The sequence below is a fragment of the Heptranchias perlo genome, chromosome 2, assembly GCF_035084215.1.
Source record: "Heptranchias perlo isolate sHepPer1 chromosome 2, sHepPer1.hap1, whole genome shotgun sequence".
NCBI lineage: Eukaryota > Metazoa > Chordata > Chondrichthyes > Hexanchiformes > Hexanchidae > Heptranchias > Heptranchias perlo.
The window spans coordinates 160574601-160597936 of record NC_090326.1 but is presented as its reverse complement, the minus strand read 5'-3'; the positions used below and the strand labels follow the sequence as shown (position 1 = coordinate 160597936).

General features: G+C 41.4%; 1 protein-coding gene across 1 annotated transcript in view; it reads left to right on the top strand.

The window, feature by feature from the left end:
- The window catches only part of LOC137334602 (pituitary adenylate cyclase-activating polypeptide type I receptor-like), a 231867-nt gene that overhangs the window by 204686 nt on the left and 3845 nt on the right, over nt 1-23336 (top strand). The window contains exon 13 of the mRNA XM_067999414.1: nt 14241-14370. Within this exon, the coding sequence (XP_067855515.1) occupies nt 14241-14370 (130 nt within the window). The remainder of the gene's footprint in view (nt 1-14240; nt 14371-23336) is intronic.

Here is a 23336-nt window from a genome sequence, read left to right as displayed (position 1 = left end):
TTCACCATTCAATTAGTTCATGGTTGATTGGTATCTTAACTCCGCTTACCCGCCTTGTTTACATAACCCTTAATAGTTTTGCCTAACAAAAATCTATCAATCTCAGTTTTGAAATTTTCAATTGACCCCCAGCCTCAACAGCTTTTTGATGGGGAGAGAGTTCCATATTTCCACTCCCCTTTGTGTGAAGAAGTGCTTCCTGACATCACCCCTGAATGGCCTGGCTCTAATTTTAAGGTTATGCCCCATTTGATCTGGACTCCCCGACCAGAGGAAATAGTTTCTCTCTATCTACCCTATCAACCCGTATAATCATCTTGAACACCTTAATTAGATCACCTCTTAATCTTCTATATTCAAGGGAAATCAAGCCTATTCCCTATTATGTCTCTGTGAAGCATCTTGGAATGTTTTTCTGCGTTAATGGGGCCAGAAAAATGCAAGTTGTTGTAATCCGATGTTTGCTGGATGTGAAAGTGAATAGGATCGCCGTGTTTATCTACATAACAACAGTCATTGCCCTTGAAAATAATTCATTGTTGTGAAGCCTATATGGCCATTCTGAGATACGCTATCAGCACTATATCAATGTCAGTTCTTTCCTTCTTCATCATATTTTCTGTTGAAGATATAACAGTCACACCTCACTTATAATAGTAACATCTCAATTATAATAGCAATCCCTCACTTAAAACAGTCACACCCCACTTAAAACAGTCACACCCCACTTAAAACAGTCACACCCCACTTAAAACAGTCACACCCCACTTAAAACAGTCACACCCCACTTATAACAGTAACACCCCACTTATAACAGTAACACCCCACTTATAACAGTCACACCCCACTTATAACAGTCACACCCCACTTATAACAGTAACACCCCAATTATAACAGTAACACCTCACAGGGAAAGAAGAGGGGGGGGCGCGTAGCTGTTCTAATTGGAGATTACATAATGGCAATAGAAAAAAGAGACATCATTAACAGAAGGATCGAAACACATCCATATGGATTGAAGTAAAAGATAAGAAAGGATCGATCACACTAATAGGGGTATACTGCAGACCACCTTATAGTGGAAAGAAGGTGGAGGAAGAAATATGTTAACAAATACGTGAAATGAGTAAAGGACATAGAATAATAATCATATCAGATTTTAACTTCCCCCAAATAAACTGGCAAGAAGAGATAGGTAAAGGGGTACAGGGAATGGAAGTTTTACAATGTGCGCAGGACTCCTTTCTTACCCAGTATGAAAAAGCCCAACAAGAGAGGAAGCATTGCTGGATCTAGTAAAGGGAAATGAACCAGAACAGATAAGAGAAGTAAGAGTAGGGGAACATCTGGGCAATAGCAATCACAATATAATAGAAAGAAAGAAGGACTTGCATTTATATAGCGCTTTTCATGACCTCAGGACGTCCCAAAGCACTTTACAGCTAATGAAGTATTTTTGAAGTGTAGTCACTGTTGTAATGTAGGAAACGTGGCAGCTAATTTGAACACAACAAGCTCCCACAAACAGCAATGTGATAATGACCAGATAATCTGTTTTAGTGATGTTGGTTGAAGGATAAATATTGGCCAGGGCACTGGGAAGAACTCCCCTGCTCTTTTTCGAAATAGTGCCACGGGATCTTTTACGTCCACCTAAGAGGGCAGACGGGGCCTCGGTTTAACATCTCATCCAAAAGGCAGCATCTCCAACAATGCAGCACTCCCTCAGTACTGCACTGGAATGTCAACCTAGATTCTGTGCTGCCAACTAAGCCATTGCTGACACTTAATAAGGTTTAAGATAAAGATTGAGAAGGACATAAGTAAGACAAAGGCCAAAATAATAAATGGGAAAAAGCTGATTTTAAGGGGATGAGAATGGAATTAGGGAAAATAAACTGGAAAAATTTACTGACAAACAAAGAAATCGAACAGCAGTGGGCAACATTTAAAACTGTGATCAATAGAGTCCAGGAGAAATATTTCCCACTAGAAAACAAGAACAAACTAGCCAGTAATGACACATTATGGATGAATAAAGAAATAAGGGCAAAATTGAAACTAAAGAAAAAGTCATAAACTAATTAAATAGGCAACAAAGGAGAGGATGACAAAAAGGAATACAAAAAGGTTAGGAGAAAAGTCAAAAAAATAATTAGGAAGGCAAAGAGAAACTACAAAATTAAATTATCAAGGAATATAAAAAGAAATAGTAAAATATTCTACAGACACATAAATAACAAAAGAAAAATCAGGATAGGGATAGAACCACTAAGGGAGACACAAGATAAACTCACAGGTAATGACAGCGAAATGGCAGAAATATTAAATAATTACTTTGCCTCAGTATTTACCTGGGAGACTAACAAGGTAGGCATAACATTGGAAGAAGAGATCAAAAAAGATATGAAGACATTTAAGATAGAATGGGGGAAATAATTGACAAACTAATCAAACTTAGAGAGGATAAAACCCCTGGTCCGGATTGATTGCATCTGAGAATATTAAACGAGGTTAGGGAAGGAGCAGCAGAGGCACTGTTACATACATATAAAAATTCATTAGAAAAGGGAATAGTGCCAGGACTAGTGGACAGCTAATGTTATTCCTATATTTAAAAAGGGAACTATAGACCAATTAGCTTAACGTTAGTGATAGGAATGATAATGGAATATAATAGAAAGATATCTAGAAACCGAAAATAAAAAAAGAATAGTGAGCACAGATTTCAAAAGGGAAGGTCATGCTTGACCAACCTTACTGAATTCTTTGAAGTAGTAACAGAAAGGGTAGACAAGGGTGATGCAGTAGATGTAATATATTTGGATTTTCAAAAGGCCTTCGATACGGTACAGCATAGTAGAGTCACGACTAAGGTCAGAGTATGTGGAGTCAGGGGGCAAGTGGCAGAATGGATAGCAAGCTGGCTACAAAACAAAAAACAGAGAGCAGGGGTTAAAGGTAATTACTCAGACTGGCAAAAGTGTGGGAAGTGGTGTTCCACAAGGATCGGTGCTGGGACCACTGTTGTTCATTATTTACATAAACGATTTGGACTCGGGAATCGAAAGTACAATTTCAAAATTTGCGGACGACACCAAATTGTTGGGTGTAGTTAATACCGAGGAGGACTGCGACAAAAAACAGGAAGATATTAATAAACTTCTTTTACATTCATATCCAAGTCATTCACATTAATGACTTGGATATGAATGTAAAAGGTATGATCAGTAAGTTCGCTGATGATACAAAAATTGGTAGGGTGGTAAATAGCGAGGAGGATAGCCTCAGTCTGCAGGACGATATAGATGGGTTGGTCAGATGGGCGGAACAGTGGCAAATGGAATTTAACCCGGAAAAGTGCGAGGTGATGCACTTTCGAGGGACTAACAAGGCAAGGGAATACACAATGAATGGGAGGACCCTAGGCAAGACAGAGGGTCAGAGGGATCTTGGTGTGCAAGTTCACAGATCCCTGAAGGCGGCGGAACAGGTAGATAAGGTGGTAAAGAAGGCATATGGGATACTTGCCTTTATTAGCCGAGGCATAGAATATAAGAGCAAGGAGGTTATGATGGAGCTGTATAAAACACTGGTTAGGCCACAGCTGGAGTACTGTGTGCAGTTCTGGTCGCCACACTACAGGAAGGATGTGATCGCTTTGGAGAGGGTGCAGAGGAGATTCACCAGGATGTTACCAGGGCTGGAGCGCTTCAGCTATGAAGTGAGACTGGGAAGATTGGGTTTGTTTTCCTTGGAGCAGAGGAGGCTGAGGGGGGACATGATTGAGGTGTACAAAATTATGAGGGGCACAGATAGGATGGATACTAAGGAGCTTTTTCCCTTCATTGAGGGTTCTATAACAAGGGGACATAGATTCAAGGTAAAAGGCGGGAGGTTTAGAGGGGATTTGAGAAAGAACTTTTTCACCCAGAGGGTGGTTGGAGTCTGGAACTCACTGCCTGAAAGGGTTGTGGAGGCAGGAACCCTCACAACATTCAAGAAGCATTTGGATGAGCACTTGAAATGCCATAGCATACAAGGCTACGGACCAAATGCTGGAATATGGGATTAGAGCAGACAGGGCTGATGGCCGGCACGGACACGATGGGCCGAAGGGCCTCTATCCGTGCTGTATAACTCTATGACTCTCTATGACTTGAAGAATGGGCGTGTAATTGGCAAATGAATTTCAGTATGGATAAATGTGAGATGATACATTTTGGTAGGAAAAATAAGGGGGCCCCATACTCCTTGGAAAATAAAAGTCTAAATGGAGGAGCTGAGGGATCTGGGGGTACAGATACACAAATCACTAAAAGTAGTGATGCAGGTTAATAAGGCCATAAAAAAAGCAATCCAAGCACTGGGGTTCATTTCCAGAGGGATAGAATTGAAAAGCCGAGAAGTTATGTTAAACTTGTATAACACCTTGGTTAGACCAAACTTGAAGTATTGTGAACAGTTCCTGTCTCCATATTGTAAATAGGATATAGAGGCACTGGAGAAGGTGCAACAGAGATTTACTAGGATGATACCAGAACTGAGAGGTTATACCTTTCAAGAAAGATTGAACAGGCTGGGGCTCTTTTCTCCAGAAAAGAGAAGACTGAGGGTGACCAGATAGAGGTCTTCAAGATTATGAAAGGGTTTGATAGGGTAGACATAGAGAAGATGTTTCCAATAGGGAATTCAGGAGAAACTTCTTTACCTAGCGAGTGGTTAGAATGTGGAACTTGCGAATAGAAGGAGTGGTTGAGGCTAATAGCATAGATGCATTTAAGGGGAAGCTAGATAAACACATGAGGGAGAAAGGAATAGAAGGATATGCTGATAGGGTGAGATGAAATAGGGAGGAAGGAGGCTCGTGTGGAGCATAAACATCAGCATAGAACTGTTGGGCCGAATGGCCTGTTTTGTGCTGCACATTCTATGTAATTCGATGTAATTATAACAGTAACACCCCAGTTATAACAATGACACCCCACTTATAACAGAAACACCCCACTTATGACAGAAACACCCCACTTATGACAGAAACACACCACTTATAACAGCAATCTCTCACTTATAACAGTAACACCGCAATTATAACAGTAACACCACAATTATAACAGTAATCTCTCACTTATAACAGTAACACCTCACTGATAACAGTAACACCTCACTTATGACAGTAACACCTCACTTATAACAGTAACACCCCACTTATAACAGTAACACCTCACTTATGACAGTAACACCTCACTTATGACAGTAACACCCCAATTATGACAGTAACATCCCACTTATAACAGTAACACCCCACTTATAACAGTAACACCCCACTTATAACAGTAAAACCCCACTTATAACAGTAACACCGCAATTATAACAGTAACACCCCACTTATAACAGTAACACCCCACTTATAACAGTAACACCCCACTTATGACAGTAACACCCCACTTATAACAGTAACACCTCACTTATGACAGTAACACCCCACTTATAACAGTAACACCTCACTTATAACAGTAACACCCCACTTATAACAGTAACACCTCACTTATAACAGTAACACCCCACTTATGACAGTAACACCCCACTTATAACAGTAACACCTCACTTATAACAGTAACACCCCACTTATAACAGTAACACCCCACTTATAACAGTAACACCTCACTTATAACAGTAACACCTCACTTATAACAGTAACACCCCACTTATGACAGTAACACCCCACTTATGACAGTAACACCTCACTTATAACAGTAACACCCCACTTATGACAGTAACAACCCACTTATAACAGTAACACCGCAATTATAACAGTAACACCACAATTATAACAGTAATCTCTCACTTATAACAGTAACACCTCACTGATAACAGTAACACCTCACTTATGACAGTAACACCTCACTTATAACAGTAACACCCCACTTATAACAGTAACACCCCACTTATAACAGTAACACCTCACTTATGACAGTAACACCTCACTTATGACAGTAACACCCCACTTATGACAGTAACATCCCACTTATAACAGTAACACCCCACTTATAACAGTAACACCCCACTTATAACAGTAACACCGCAATTATAACAGTAACACCCCACTTATAACAGTAACACCCCACTTATGACAGTAACACCCCACTTATAACAGTAACACCCCACTTATGACAGTAACACCCCACTTATAACAGTAACACCTCACTTATAACAGTAACACCCCACTTATAACAGTAACACCTCACTTATAACAGTAACACCCCACTTATGACAGTAACACCCCACTTATAACAGTAACACCTCACTTATAACAGTAACACCCCACTTATAACAGTAACACCCCACTTATAACAGTAACACCTCACTTATAACAGTAACACCCCACTTATGACAGTAACACCCCACTTATGACAGTAACACCTCACTTATAACAGTAACACCCCACTTATGACAGTAACACCCCACTTATAACAGTAACACCCCACTTATAACAGTAACACCCCACTTATGACAGTAACACCCCACTTATAACAGTAACACCCCACTTATGACAGTAACACCTCACTTATAACAGTAACACCTCACTTATAACAGTAACACCCCACTTATGACAGTAACACCCCACTTATGACAGTAACACCTCACTGATAACACTAACACCCCACTTATAACAGTAACGCCTCACTTATAACATTAACAGCCCACTTATAAAATTAACAGCCCACTTATAACATTAACAGCCCACTTATAACAGTAACAGCCCATTTATAACAGTAACAACCCACTTATAACATTAACTGCCCACTTATAACAGTAACACCCCACTTATAACATTAACAGCCCACTTATAACATTAACAGCCCACTTATAACAGTAACACCCCACTTATAACAGTAACGCCTCACTTATAACATTAACAGCCCACTTATAACATTAACAGCCCACTTATAACAGTAACACCCCACTTATAACAGTAACGCCTCACTTCTAACATTAACAGCCCACTTATAACATTAACAGCCCACTTATAACAGTAACACCCCACTTATAACAGTAACGCCTCACTTATAACATTAACAGCCCACTTATAACATTAACAGCCCACTTATAACAGTAACACCCCACTTATAACAGTAACGCCTCACTTCTAACATTAACAGCCCACTTATAACATTAACAGCCCACTTATAACAGTAACACCCCACTTATAACAGTAACGCCTCACTTATAACATTAACAGCCCACTTATAACATTAACACCCCACTTATAAGAGTAACACCCCACTTATAACATTAACAGCCCACTTATAACAGTAACACCCCACTTATAAGAGTAACACCTCACTTATAACAGTAACGCCTCACTTCTAACATTAACAGCCCACTTATAACAGTAACACCCCACTTATAAGAGTAACACCTCACTTATAACAGTAACGCCTCACTTATAACATTAACAGCCCACTTATAACAGTAACACCCCACTTATAACAGTAACACCCCACTTATAACAGTAACGCCTCACTTCTAACATTAACAGCCCACTTATAACATTAACAGCCCACTTATAACAGCAACACCCCACTTATAACAGCAACACCCCACTTATAACAGTAACACCCCACTTATAACAGTAACACCCCACTTATAACAGTAACGCCTCACTTCTAACATTAACAGCCCACTTATAACATTAACAGCCCACTTATAACATTAACACCCCACTTATAACAGCAACACCCCACTTATAACAGTAACACCCCACTTATAACAGTAACACCCCACTTATAACATTAACAGCCCACTTATGACAGTAACACCCCACTTATAACAGTAACACCCCACTTATAACAGTAACACCCCACTTATAAGAGTAACACCCCACTTATAACATTAACACCCCACTTATAACAGTAACACCCCACTTATAACAGTAACACCCCACTTATAACAGTAACACCCCACTTATAAGAGTAACACCCCACTTATAACATTAACACCCCACTTATAACAGTAACACCCCACTTATAAGAGTAACACCCCACTTATAACAGTAACACCCCACTTCTAACATTAACAGCCCACTTATAACAGTAACACCCCACTTATAACAGTAACACCCCACTTATAAGAGTAACACCCCACTTATAACATTAACACCCCACTTATAAGAGTAACACCCCACTTATAACATTAACACCCCACTTATAACAGTAACACCCCACTTATAACAGTAACACCCCACTTATAACAGTAACACCCCACTTATAACATTAACACCCCACTTATAACAGTAACACCCCACTTATAACAGTAACACCCCACTTATAACAGTAACACACCACTTATAACAGTAACACCCCACTTATAACAGTAACACCCCACTTATAACATTAACACCCCACTTATAACAGTAACACCCCACTTATAAGAGTAACACCTCACTTATAACATTAACAGCCCACTTATCACAGTAACACCCCACTTATAAGAGTAACACCTCACTTATAACATTAACAGCCCACTTATAACAGTAACACCCCACTTCTAACATTAACAGCCCACTTATAACAGTAACACCCCACTTATAAGAGTAACACCCCACTTATAACAGTAACACCCCACTTATAACAGTAACACCCCACTTATAACAGTAACACCCCACTTATAACAGTAACACCTCACTTATAACATTAACAGCCCACTTATACCAGTAACACCCCACTTATAACAGTAACACCCCACTTGTACCAGTAACACCCCACTTGTACCAGTAACACCCCACTTATAACAGTAACGCCTCACTTATAACATTAACAGCCCACTTGTACCAGTAACACCCCACTTATAACAGTAACACCCCACTTATACCAGTAACGCCTCACTTATAACATTAACAGCCCACTTATAACATTAACAGCCCACTTATAACAGTAACACCCCACTTATAACAGTAACGCCTCACTTATAACATTAACAGCCCACTTATAACATTAACAGCCCACTTATAACAGTAACACCCCACTTATAACAGTAACGCCTCACTTATAAAATTAACAGCCCACTTATAACAGTAACACCCCACTTATAACAGTAACGCCTCACTTATAACATTAACAGCCCACTTATAACATTAACAGCCCACTTATAACATTAACAGCCCACTTATAACAGTAACACCCTCACTTATAACATTAACAGCCCACTTATAACATTAACAGCCCACTTATAACAGTAACACCCCACTTATAACAGTAACACCCCACTTATAACATTAACAGCCCACTTATACCAGTAACACCCCACTTATAACAGTAACACCCCACTTATAACAGTAACACCCCACTTATAACAGTAACACCCCACTTATAACAGTAACACCTCACTTATACCAGTAACACCCCACTTATAACATTAACAGCCCACTTATACCAGTAACACCCCACTTATAACAGTAACACCCCACTTATAACATTAACAGCCCTCTTATAACAGTAACACCTCACTTATAACATTAACAGCCCACTTATAACATTAACAGCCCACTTATAACAGTAACACCCCACTTATAACAGTAACAGCCCACTTATACCAGTAACACCCCACTTATACCAGTAACACCCCACTTATAACATTAACACCCCACTTATAACAGTAACACCCCACTTATAAGAGTAACACCCCACTTATAACAGTAACACCCCACTTCTAACATTAACAGCCCACTTATAACAGTAACACCCCACTTATAACAGTAACACCCCACTTATAAGAGTAACACCCCACTTATAACATTAACACCCCACTTATAAGAGTAACACCCCACTTATAACATTAACACCCCACTTATAACAGTAACACCCCACTTATAACAGTAACACCCCACTTATAACAGTAACACCCCACTTATAACATTAACACCCCACTTATAACAGTAACACCCCACTTATAACAGTAACACCCCACTTATAACAGTAACACACCACTTATAACAGTAACACCCCACTTATAACAGTAACACCCCACTTATAACATTAACACCCCACTTATAACAGTAACACCCCACTTATAAGAGTAACACCTCACTTATAACATTAACAGCCCACTTATCACAGTAACACCCCACTTATAAGAGTAACACCTCACTTATAACATTAACAGCCCACTTATAACAGTAACACCCCACTTCTAACATTAACAGCCCACTTATAACAGTAACACCCCACTTATAAGAGTAACACCCCACTTATAACAGTAACACCCCACTTATAACAGTAACACCCCACTTATAACAGTAACACCCCACTTATAACAGTAACACCTCACTTATAACATTAACAGCCCACTTATACCAGTAACACCCCACTTATAACAGTAACACCCCACTTGTACCAGTAACACCCCACTTGTACCAGTAACACCCCACTTATAACAGTAACGCCTCACTTATAACATTAACAGCCCACTTGTACCAGTAACACCCCACTTATAACAGTAACACCCCACTTATACCAGTAACGCCTCACTTATAACATTAACAGCCCACTTATAACATTAACAGCCCACTTATAACAGTAACACCCCACTTATAACAGTAACGCCTCACTTATAACATTAACAGCCCACTTATAACATTAACAGCCCACTTATAACAGTAACACCCCACTTATAACAGTAACGCCTCACTTATAAAATTAACAGCCCACTTATAACAGTAACACCCCACTTATAACAGTAACGCCTCACTTATAACATTAACAGCCCACTTATAACATTAACAGCCCACTTATAACATTAACAGCCCACTTATAACAGTAACACCCTCACTTATAACATTAACAGCCCACTTATAACATTAACAGCCCACTTATAACAGTAACACCCCACTTATAACAGTAACACCCCACTTATAACATTAACAGCCCACTTATACCAGTAACACCCCACTTATAACAGTAACACCCCACTTATAACAGTAACACCCCACTTATAACAGTAACACCCCACTTATAACAGTAACACCTCACTTATACCAGTAACACCCCACTTATAACATTAACAGCCCACTTATACCAGTAACACCCCACTTATAACAGTAACACCCCACTTATAACATTAACAGCCCTCTTATAACAGTAACACCTCACTTATAACATTAACAGCCCACTTATAACATTAACAGCCCACTTATAACAGTAACACCCCACTTATAACAGTAACAGCCCACTTATACCAGTAACACCCCACTTATACCAGTAACACCCCACTTATAACAGTAACACCCCACTTATAACAGTAACACCCCACTTATAACAGTAACACCCCACTTATAACAGTAACACCTCACTTATAACAGAAACACCCCACTTATAACAGTAACACCCCACTTATAACAGTAACACCCCACTTATAACAGTAACACCTCACTTATAACAGTAACACCCCGCTTATAACAGAAACACCTCACTTATAACAGTAACACCTCACTTATAACAGAAACACCTCACTTATAACAGTAACACCCCACTTATAACATTAACAGCCCACTTATAACAGTAACACCCCGCTTATAACAGTAACACCTCACTTATCACAGTAACACCTCACTTATAACAGAAACACCTCACTTATAACAGTAACACCCAACTTATAACAGTAACACCCCACTTATAACAGTAACACCTCACTTATAACAGTAACACCCCACTTATAACAGTAACACCCCACTTATAACAGTAACACCTCACTTATAACAGTAACACCCCACTTATAACAGTAACACCTCACTTATAACAGTAACACCCCACTTATAACAGTAACACCTCACTTATAACAGAAACACCTCACTTATAACAGAAACACCCCACTTATAACAGTAACACCCCACTTATAACAGTAACACCTCACTTATAACAGTAACACCTCACTTATAACAGAAACACCTCACTTATAACAGTAACACCCCGCTTATAACAGTAACACCTCACTTATAACAGTAACACCTCACTTATAACAGAAACACCTCACTTATAACAGTAACACCCCACTTATAACAGTAACACCTCACTTATAACAGTAACACCCCACTTATAACAGTAACACCCCACTTATAACAGTAACACCTCACTTATAACAGAAACACCTCACTTATAACAGTAACACCCCACTTATAACAGTAACACCTCACTTATAACATTAACACCCCACTTATAACAGTAACACCTCACTTATAACAGTAACACCTCACTAAAACAGAAACACCTCACTTATAACAGAAACACCCCACTTATAACAGTAACACCTCACTTATAACAGTAACACCTCACTTATAACAGTAACACCTCACTTATAACAGTAACACCTCACTTATAACAGTAACACCCCACTTATAACAGTAACACCTCACTTATAACAGAAACACCTCACTTATAACAGAAACACCCCACTTATAACAGTAACACCTCACTTATAACAGTAACACCTCACTTATAACAGAAACACCTCACTTATAACAGTAACACCCCACTTATAACAGTAACACCTCACTTATAACAGTAACACCCCACTTATAACAGTAACACCCCACTTATAACAGTAACACCTCACTTATAACAGTAACACCTCACTTATAACAGAAACACCTCACTTATAACAGTAACACCCCACTTATAACAGAAACACCTCACTTATAACAGTAACACCCCACTTATAACAGAAACACCCCACTTATAACAGTAACACCCCACTTATAACAGTAACACCCCACTTATAACAGTAACACCTCACTTATAACAGAAACACCTCACTTATAACAGTAACACCTCACTTATAACAGAAACACCTCACTTATAACAGTAACACCCCACTTATAACAGTAACACCCCACTTATAACAGTAACACCTCACTTATAACAGAAACACCTCACTTATAACAGTAACACCCCACTTATAACAGTATCACCTCAATTATAACAGTAACACCCCACTTATAACAGAAACACCTCACTTATAACAGTAACACCCCACTTATAACAGAAACACCTCACTTATAACAGTAACACCCCACTTATAACAGAAACACCTCACTTATAACAGTAACACCCCACTTTTCACAGTAACACCTCAATTATAACAGTAACACCCCACTTATCACAGTAACACCTCACTTATAACAGTAACACCCCACTTATAACAGTAACACCTCACTTATAACAGTAACACCCCACTTATAACAGTAACACCCCACTTATAACAGTAACACCTCAATTATAACAGTAACACCCCACTTATAACAGTAACACCTCAATTATAACAGTAACACCCCACTTATAACAGAAACACCTCACTTATAACAGTAACACCCCACTTATAACAGAAACACCTCACTTATAACAGTAACACCCCACTTTTCACAGTAACACCTCAATTATAACAGTAACACCCCACTTATCACAGTAACACCTCACTTATAACAGTAACACCCCACTTATAACAGTAACACCTCACTTATAACAGTAACACCCCACTTATAACAGTAACACCCCACTTATAACAGTAACACCTCACTTATAACAGTAACACCCCACTTATAACAGTAACACCTCAATTATAACAGTAACACCTCACTTATAACAGTAACACCCCACTTATAACAGTAACACCTCACTTATAACAGTAACACCCCACTTATAACAGAAACACCTCAATTATAACAGTAACACCCCACTTATAACAGAAACACCTCACTTATAACAGTAACACCCCACTTTTCACAGTAACACCTCAATTATAACAGTAACACCTCAATTATAACAGTAACACCCCACTTATAACACTTAGCAGGATAAAATCTCTGCCATTTTTTACAGCCTTAATTACTAAAGAACACAGGCAAAATACTCCCCTATCTCAACACACCTACTTAATCTTGTATTTATCCCAAAGGTGGCATCTTATTACAATACTGCAGTTACTTAATTGAACCAGTTGTTACTGTGAACAATGCAACATGCCTCCATAAGAATGGAGAAGATCATTAAAGCGGTCTGTCCAATTAATTTGTAAAGCTGAAAATGTGACAGGAATTGAAATATTACTTTCTTCCGGTTGATATTGTGTTTGTTAAAGAAATAATTTTGAATTCTATTCACCACTCTTGAACTCACCAATGTTAATGGCTGTTGTTTTTCTCCCCCCCCCAACCCCCCACCCCCCACCCCCCCAATCACCTCACACAGGAGACTGGCCCGCTCAACTCTCCTGTTGATTCCGCTGTTTGGGATTCACTACACGGTGTTTGCCTTTTACCCAGAAGATGTTAATACCAGGGAACGGCTGGTGTTTGAGCTGGGATTAGGATCCTTTCAGGTAACTTGGTTGGAGCGCTGTAAGATTGCAGAGCGTTGCTGCAGCAGAGCACGGAAAGGTACTTGGGTCCGCAGTGAGGATCTGTGGACGTCCTTGCGTGGTACACTTTTTTTTAAAAAAAGACCTCCTCAACATTCTCTCCCCTTCTTCCTGACCGGGGCACGGGCGTTCGTAAACATCCGGCCAGCCAGCTTGGCACTGAGTGCCACAATCTGTTTAACTCGAGGCCCTGCCCTTTCCCTCACGTGTGTGTAACAAAATAAATCATTTCGACAGACACTCCAATTTAGCTCCTCTTTCAAGGTGGGGAAATCTGACCTCGTCCCTTCCATTCAGCACCTCCCCAGACAGCTTCGGTTCAAGTTTTTTAAATATTCGCTCCAGGGATGGGGGCAGCGGTGACGAGGCTCGCATTTATGGCCAATCCCTCGTTGTCCCCGAGAAGCTGGTGGAGGCAGCCTTCTTCACTAACCGCTGGCAGCGGTTTGATACGACTGAGGGGCTTACTCTCCCGCTTCAGAGGGCAGTTAAGAGTCAACCAGGTTGGTGTGGGACTGGACTCACTTACAGGCCAGATAGGGCAAGGATGGCAGGTTTCCTTCCCTGAAGGAAGTCAGTGAACCAGTTGGGTTTTTACGACAATCCGACAGCTTCGTGCTCACTTACTGGTAGCAGCTTTTTATTCCCAGAGTTTTTTTTTGAAGTGAATTAGAATTCTCAAACTGCAATGGTGGGATTTGAACTCATGTCCTATTGGATCATTAGTCCAGGCCTCTTGTAACATCACCTCTACGCAATTGTAGGGAAGAGAAAAGCCCACTGAAGCTGATCCCTCTAGTACCCTAAACCTCCCATTGCAGCGTTGCACTGTATTGTTTAACAGCCTGAATAACTTGTGGCTGGTAGATACTTCCCTGGGTTTGATTCCCTGGGTGGTGGCCGTACAGTGTTCTCTACCCCAGCAATGTCCCGCTGTCCCAACTGAAGGGGAAAGATCAAGTCAAACAGCTTCATTGGTAGAACAAGCTCACCCGTCACCCCGTGCCCTGATGCGGTGATTTGTGGGTTCATGCCTTTGATAAGCTGCTGTGCTGTTATGAGGAGTAGAGATTGAAGTGGATGTAACATGGCTACGACAGTTAGTGGGAGCTAAAAATCAAAGGGGAGAGACTCCGGGCTATTGTTGTGTACCTTCTAGTTGCAGGATCCTGAAACATTGCTCGATATGAGTAAAAAAGACTGGTCCAATTTCCTATTGATCCACTTCGCCAAGGATGGAGGGGGAACAGTTCCTATTCCCGATTACAATCTACTGATCTCACTGGGGGAACAGTTCCTATTCCCGATTACAATCCACTGATCTCACTGGGGGAACAGTTCCTATTCCCGATTACAATCCACTGATCTCACTGGGGGAACAGTTCTTATTCCCGATTACAATCCACTGATCTCACTGGGGGAACAGTTCCTATTCCCGATTACAATCCACTGATCTCACTGGGGGAACAGTTCTTATTCCCGATTACAATCCACTGATCTCACTGGGGGAACAGTTCTTATTCCCGATTACAATCCACTGATTTCATTGGGGGAACAGTTCCAATTCCCGATTACAATCCACTGATCTCACTGGGGGAACATTTCTTATTTCTGATTACAATCTACTGATCTCACTGGGGGAACAGTTCTTATTCCCGATTACAATCCACTGATCTCACTGGGGGAACAGTTCCTATTCCCGATTACAATCCACTGATCTCACTGGGGGGAACAGTTCTTATTCCTGATTACAATCTACTGATCTCACTGGGGGAACAGTTCCTATTCCCGATTACAATCCACTGATCTCACTGGGGGAACAGTTCCTATTCCCGATTACAATCCACTGATCTCACTGGGGGAACAGTTCTTATTCCCGATTACAATCCACTGATCTCACTGGGGGAACAGTTCCTATTCCCGATTACAATCCACTGATCTCACTGGGGGAACAGTTCTTATTCCCGATTACAATCCACTGATCTCACTGGGGGAACAGTTCTTATTCCCGATTACAATCCACTGATTTCATTGGGGGAACAGTTCCAATTCCCGATTACAATCCACTGATCTCACTGGGGGAACATTTCTTATTTCTGATTACAATCTACTGATCTCACTGGGGGAACAGTTCTTATTCCCGATTACAATCTACTGATCTCACTGGGGGAACAGTTCCTATTCCCAATTACAATCCACTGATCTCACTGGGAAACAGTTCGTATTCCCAATTACAATCCACTGATCAAACTGGGAAACAGTTCCTATTCCCGATTACAATCCACTGACCTGACTGGGGGAACAGTTCCTATTCCCAATTACAATCCACTGATCTCACTGGGGGAACATTTCTTATTCCCGATTACAATCCACTGATCTCACTGGGGGAACAGTTCTTATTCCCAATTACAATCTACTGATCTCACTGGGAAACAGTTCCTATTCCCAATTACAATCCACTGATCAAACTGGGAAACAGTTCCTATTCCCGATTACAATCCACTGACCTGACTGGGGGAACAGTTCCTATTCCCAATTACAATCCACTGATCTCACTGGGGGAACAGTTCCTGTTCCCGATTAAAATCCACTGACCTCACTGGGGGAACAGTTCCTGTTCCCGATTACAATCCACTGACCTCACTGGGGGAACAGTTCCTATTCCCGATTACAATCCACTGACCTCACTGGGGGAACAGTTCCTATTCCCGATTACAATCCACTGATCTCACTGGGGGAACAGTTCTTATTCCCGATTACAATCCACTGATCTCACTGGGGGAACAGTTCCTATTCCCGATTACAATCCACTGATCTCACTGGGGGAACAGTTCTTATTCCCGATTACAATCCACTGATCTCACTGGGGGAACAGTTCTTATTCCCGATTACAATCCACTGATTTCATTGGGGGAACAGTTCCAATTCCCGATTACAATCCACTGATCTCACTGGGGGAACATTTCTTATTTCTGATTACAATCTACTGATCTCACTGGGGGAACAGTTCTTATTCCCGATTACAATCTACTGATCTCACTGGGGGAACAGTTCCTATTCCCAATTACAATCCACTGAACAAACTGGGAAACAGTTCTTATTCCCGATTACAATCCACTGATCTCACTGGGAAACAGTTCCTATTCCCAATTACAATCCACTGACCTCACTGGGGGAACAGTTCTTATTCCCGATTACAATCCACAGATCAAACTGGGAAACAGTTCCTATTCCCAATTACAATCCACTGATCTCACTGGGAAACAGTTCGTATTCCCAATTACAATCCACTGATCAAACTGGGAAACAGTTCCTATTCCCGATTACAATCCACTGACCTGACTGGGGGAACAGTTCCTATTCCCAATTACAATCCACTGATCTCACTGGGGGAACATTTCTTATTCCCGATTACAATCCACTGATCTCACTGGGGGAACAGTTCTTATTCCCGATTACAATCTACTGATCTCACTGGGAAACAGTTCCTATTCCCAATTACAATCCACTGATCAAACTGGGAAACAGTTCCTATTCCCGATTACAATCCACTGACCTGACTGGGGGAACAGTTCCTATTCCCAATTACAATCCACTGATCTCACTGGGGGAACAGTTCCTATTCCCGATTACAATCCACTGATCTCACTGGGGGAACAGTTCCTATTCCCGATTACAATCCACTGATCTGACTGGGGGAACAGTTCTTATTCCCGATTACAATCCACTGATCTCACTGGGGGAACAGTTCCTATTCCCGATTACAATCCACTGATCTCACTGGGGGAACAGTTCTTATTCCCGATTACAATCCACTGATCTCACTGGGGGAACAGTTCTTATTCCCGATTACAATCCACTGATTTCATTGGGGGAACAGTTCCAATTCCCGATTACAATCCACTGATCTCACTGGGGGAACATTTCTTATTTCTGATTACAATCTACTGATCTCACTGGGGGAACAGTTCTTATTCCCGATTACAATCTACTGATCTCACTGGGGGAACAGTTCCTATTCCCGATTACAATCCACTGATCTCACTGGGGGGAACAGTTCTTATTCCTGATTACAATCTACTGATCTCACTGGGGGAACAGTTCCTATTCCCGATTACAATCCACTGATCTCACTGGGGGAACAGTTCCTATTCCCGATTACAATCCACTGATCTCACTGGGGGAACAGTTCTTATTCCCGATTACAATCCACTGATCTCACTGGGGAAACAGTTCCTATTCCCGATTACAATCCACTGATCTCACTGGGGGAACAGTTCTTATTCCCGATTACAATCCACTGATCTCACTGGGGGAACAGTTCTTATTCCCGATTACAATCCACTGATTTCATTGGGGGAACAGTTCCAATTCCCGATTACAATCCACTGATCTCACTGGGGGAACATTTCTTATTTCTGATTACAATCTACTGATCTCACTGGGGGAACAGTTCTTATTCCCGATTACAATCTACTGATCTCACTGGGGGAACAGTTCCTATTCCCAATTACAATCCACTGAACAAACTGGGAAACAGTTCTTATTCCCGATTACAATCCACTGATCTCACTGGGAAACAGTTCCTATTCCCAATTACAATCCACTGACCTCACTGGGGGAACAGTTCTTATTCCCGATTACAATCCACAGATCAAACTGGGAAACAGTTCCTATTCCCAATTACAATCCACTGATCTCACTGGGAAACAGTTCGTATTCCCAATTACAATCCACTGATCAAACTGGGAAACAGTTCCTATTCCCGATTACAATCCACTGACCTGACTGGGGGAACAGTTCCTATTCCCAATTACAATCCACTGATCTCACTGGGGGAACATTTCTTATTCCCGATTACAATCCACTGATCTCACTGGGGGAACAGTTCTTATTCCCGATTACAATCTACTGATCTCACTGGGAAACAGTTCCTATTCCCAATTACAATCCACTGATCAAACTGGGAAACAGTTCCTATTCCCGATTACAATCCACTGACCTGACTGGGGGAACAGTTCCTATTCCCAATTACAATCCACTGATCTCACTGGGGGAACAGTTCCTGTTCCCGATTAAAATCCACTGACCTCACTGGGGGAACAGTTCCTGTTCCCGATTACAATCCACTGACCTCACTGGGGGAACAGTTCCTATTCCCGATTACAATCCACTGACCTCACTGGGGGAACAGTTCCTATTCCCGATTACAATCCACTGATCTCACTGGGGGAACAGTTCTTATTCCCGATTACAATCCACTGATCTCACTGGGGGAACAGTTCCTATTCCCGATTACAATCCACTGATCTCACTGGGGGAACAGTTCTTATTCCCGATTACAATCCACTGATCTCACTGGGGGAACAGTTCTTATTCCCGATTACAATCCACTGATTTCATTGGGGGAACAGTTCCAATTCCCGATTACAATCCACTGATCTCACTGGGGGAACATTTCTTATTTCTGATTACAATCTACTGATCTCACTGGGGGAACAGTTCTTATTCCCGATTACAATCTACTGATCTCACTGGGGGAACAGTTCCTATTCCCAATTACAATCCACTGAACAAACTGGGAAACAGTTCTTATTCCCGATTACAATCCACTGATCTCACTGGGAAACAGTTCCTATTCCCAATTACAATCCACTGACCTCACTGGGGGAACAGTTCTTATTCCCGATTACAATCCACAGATCAAACTGGGAAACAGTTCCTATTCCCAATTACAATCCACTGATCTCACTGGGAAACAGTTCGTATTCCCAATTACAATCCACTGATCAAACTGGGAAACAGTTCCTATTCCCGATTACAATCCACTGACCTGACTGGGGGAACAGTTCCTATTCCCAATTACAATCCACTGATCTCACTGGGGGAACATTTCTTATTCCCGATTACAATCCACTGATCTCACTGGGGGAACAGTTCTTATTCCCGATTACAATCTACTGATCTCACTGGGAAACAGTTCCTATTCCCAATTACAATCCACTGATCAAACTGGGAAACAGTTCCTATTCCCGATTACAATCCACTGACCTGACTGGGGGAACAGTTCCTATTCCCAATTACAATCCACTGATCTCACTGGGGGAACAGTTCCTGTTCCCGATTAAAATCCACTGACCTCACTGGGGGAACAGTTCCTGTTCCCGATTACAATCCACTGACCTCACTGGGGGAACAGTTCCTATTCCCGATTACAATCCACTGACCTCACTGGGGGAACAGTTCCTATTCCCGATTACAATGCACTGACCTCACTGGGGGAACAGTTCCTATTCCCGATTACAATCCACTGACCTCACTGGGGGAACAGTTCCTATTCCCAATTACAATGCACTGACCTCACTGGGGGAACAGTTCCTATTCCCGATTACAATCCACTGATCTCACTGGGGGAACAGTTCCTATTCCCGATTACAATCCACTGACCTTTGCTGGAGCTGTTTTCATAGAATTATAGAATCATACAGCAGGAAGGAGGCCATTCAGTCCATTATGCCTATGCCGGCTCTTTGAAAGAGCTGTCCAATTAGTCTCACACCCCCGCTCTTTCTCCATAGCCCGAAATGTTTTTCCTTATCAAATATTTATCCAATTCACTTTTGAAGGTACTATTGAGTCTTCCACCACCCTTTCGGGCAGTGCAGCCCCGGATTGTAACAACTCGCTACGTAAAAAGATTTCTCCTCATCTCCTCTCTGGTGCTTTCGCCAATAATCGTGAGCCTTTGGTTACTGACCCTCCTGTCAGTGGAAACGATTTCTCCTCATTTGCTCCAATGATTTTGACCCCAGGGTCCCTGGACAAAGTCCTGCTCCAGCTCACCATCCAATACCACCTGACAGAAAACACTGGTGGGAGTAGTTTATAGGCCCCCTACCAGTAGCTATTCCGTTGGACAGAGTATTATCAAGAAATAATAGGAGCTTGTAACAAAGGTAATGCAATAATCATGGGGGACCTTAATCTTCATATAGACTAAGCAAATCAAATTTGCAAATGTAGTCTGGAGGACGAGTTCATGGAATGCATTTGAGACAGTTTCTTAAAACAATACGTTTCTTAGAACAATCAGTAGAGGAAAAGTACTTAAGAAACTAATGGGACTAAAAGCCAACAAATCCCCTGGACCTGATGGCCTACATCCTAGGGTTCTAAAAGAGGTGGCTGCAGAGATAGTGGATGCATTGGTTTTGATCTTCCAAAATTCCCTAGATTCTAGAACGGTCCCAGCGGATTGAAAGGTAGCAAATGTTACCCCGCTATTCAAGAAAGGAGGGAGAGAGAAAACAGGGAACTACAGGTCAGTTAGCCTGACATCAGTCATCGGGAAAATGGTGGAATCCATTATTAAGGAAGTGGTAACAGGGCACTTAGAAAATCATAATAGGATTAGACAGAGTCAATGTGGTTTTATGAAAGGGAAATCGTGTTTAAAAAATTTATTAGAGTTTTTGAGGATGTAACTAGCAGAAATCAAAGAGTAGCGTTAAGTGGGTCATTCTCAGGTTTGCAGGCTGTAACTAGTGGGGTACCGCAAGGATCAGTGCTTGGGCCTCAGCTATTTACAATCTATATTAATGATTTAGATGAAGGGACCAAGTGTAATGTATCCAAGTTTGCTGATGATACAAAGCTAGGTGGGAAAGTAAGGTGTGAGGAGGACACAAAGAGTCTGCAAAGGGATATTGACAGGTTAAGTGGGCAAGAAGGTGTCAGATGGATTATAATGTGGGGAAATGTGAGGTTATTCATTTTGTTAGGAATACAAAAATAGAATATTTTTAAATGGTGAGAAACTATTAGATGTTGGTCCCCTTGTACAAGGGTGTCCTTGTACAAGAAACACAGAAAGTTTGCATGCAGGTACAGCAAGCAATTAGGAAGACAAATAGCATGTTGGCCTTTATTGCAAGGGGGTTGGAGTATAAGAGTAAGGAAGTCATACTACAATTGTACAGGGCTTTGGTGAGACCTCACCTGGAGTACTGTGTACAGTTTTGGTCTCCTTATCTAAGGAAGGATATACTTGCCTTGGAGGCGGTGCAATGAAGGTTCACTAAATTGATACATGGAATGAGAGGGTTGTCCTATGAGGAGAGGTTGAGTAGAATGGGCCTATATTTTCTGGCGTTTAGAAGAATGAGAGGTGATCTCATTGAAACATATAAGATTCTGAGGGGGCTTGACAGGGTAGATGCTGAGAGATTGTTTCCCCCAGCTGGAGAGTCTAGAACAGGGGGGCATAGTCGCAGGATAAGGGGTCGGCCATTTAAGACTGAGATGAGGAGGAATTTCTTCATTCAGAGGGTTGTGAATCTTTGGAATTTTCTACCCCAGAGGGGTGTGGATGCTGAGTCATTGAATATATTCAAGGCTGAGATAGATAGATTTTTGGACACTAAGGGAATCAAAGGATATGGGGATCGGGCAGGAAAGTGGAGTTGAGGTCGAAGATCAGCCATGATCTGATTGAATGGTGGAGCATGCTTGAGGGGCCGTATGGCCTACTCCTGCTCCTATTTCTTATGTTCTTATAATCCCTGTTGCAAAATATGGCTGTCAAGCGATGATAGGAGGGGATCCCCTGTGATAGGTTGATCGTATTCCTGGAGGTTTCATCACATGACTTTTATGTATGGGGCACGATTAAGAAGTTTGCAGATGATACAAAAATTGGCCGTGTAGTTGATAGTGAGGAGGAAAGCTGTAGACTGCAGGAAGATATCAATGGACTGGTCAGGTGGGCAGAAAAGTGGCAAATGGAATTCAATCCGGAGAAGTGTGAGGTAATACATTTGAGGAGGGAAAATAAGGCAAGGGAACACACAATAAATGGGAGGATACTGAGAGGTGTAGAAGAACAGAGGGACCTTGGAGTGCATGTCCACAGATCCCTGAAGGTAGCA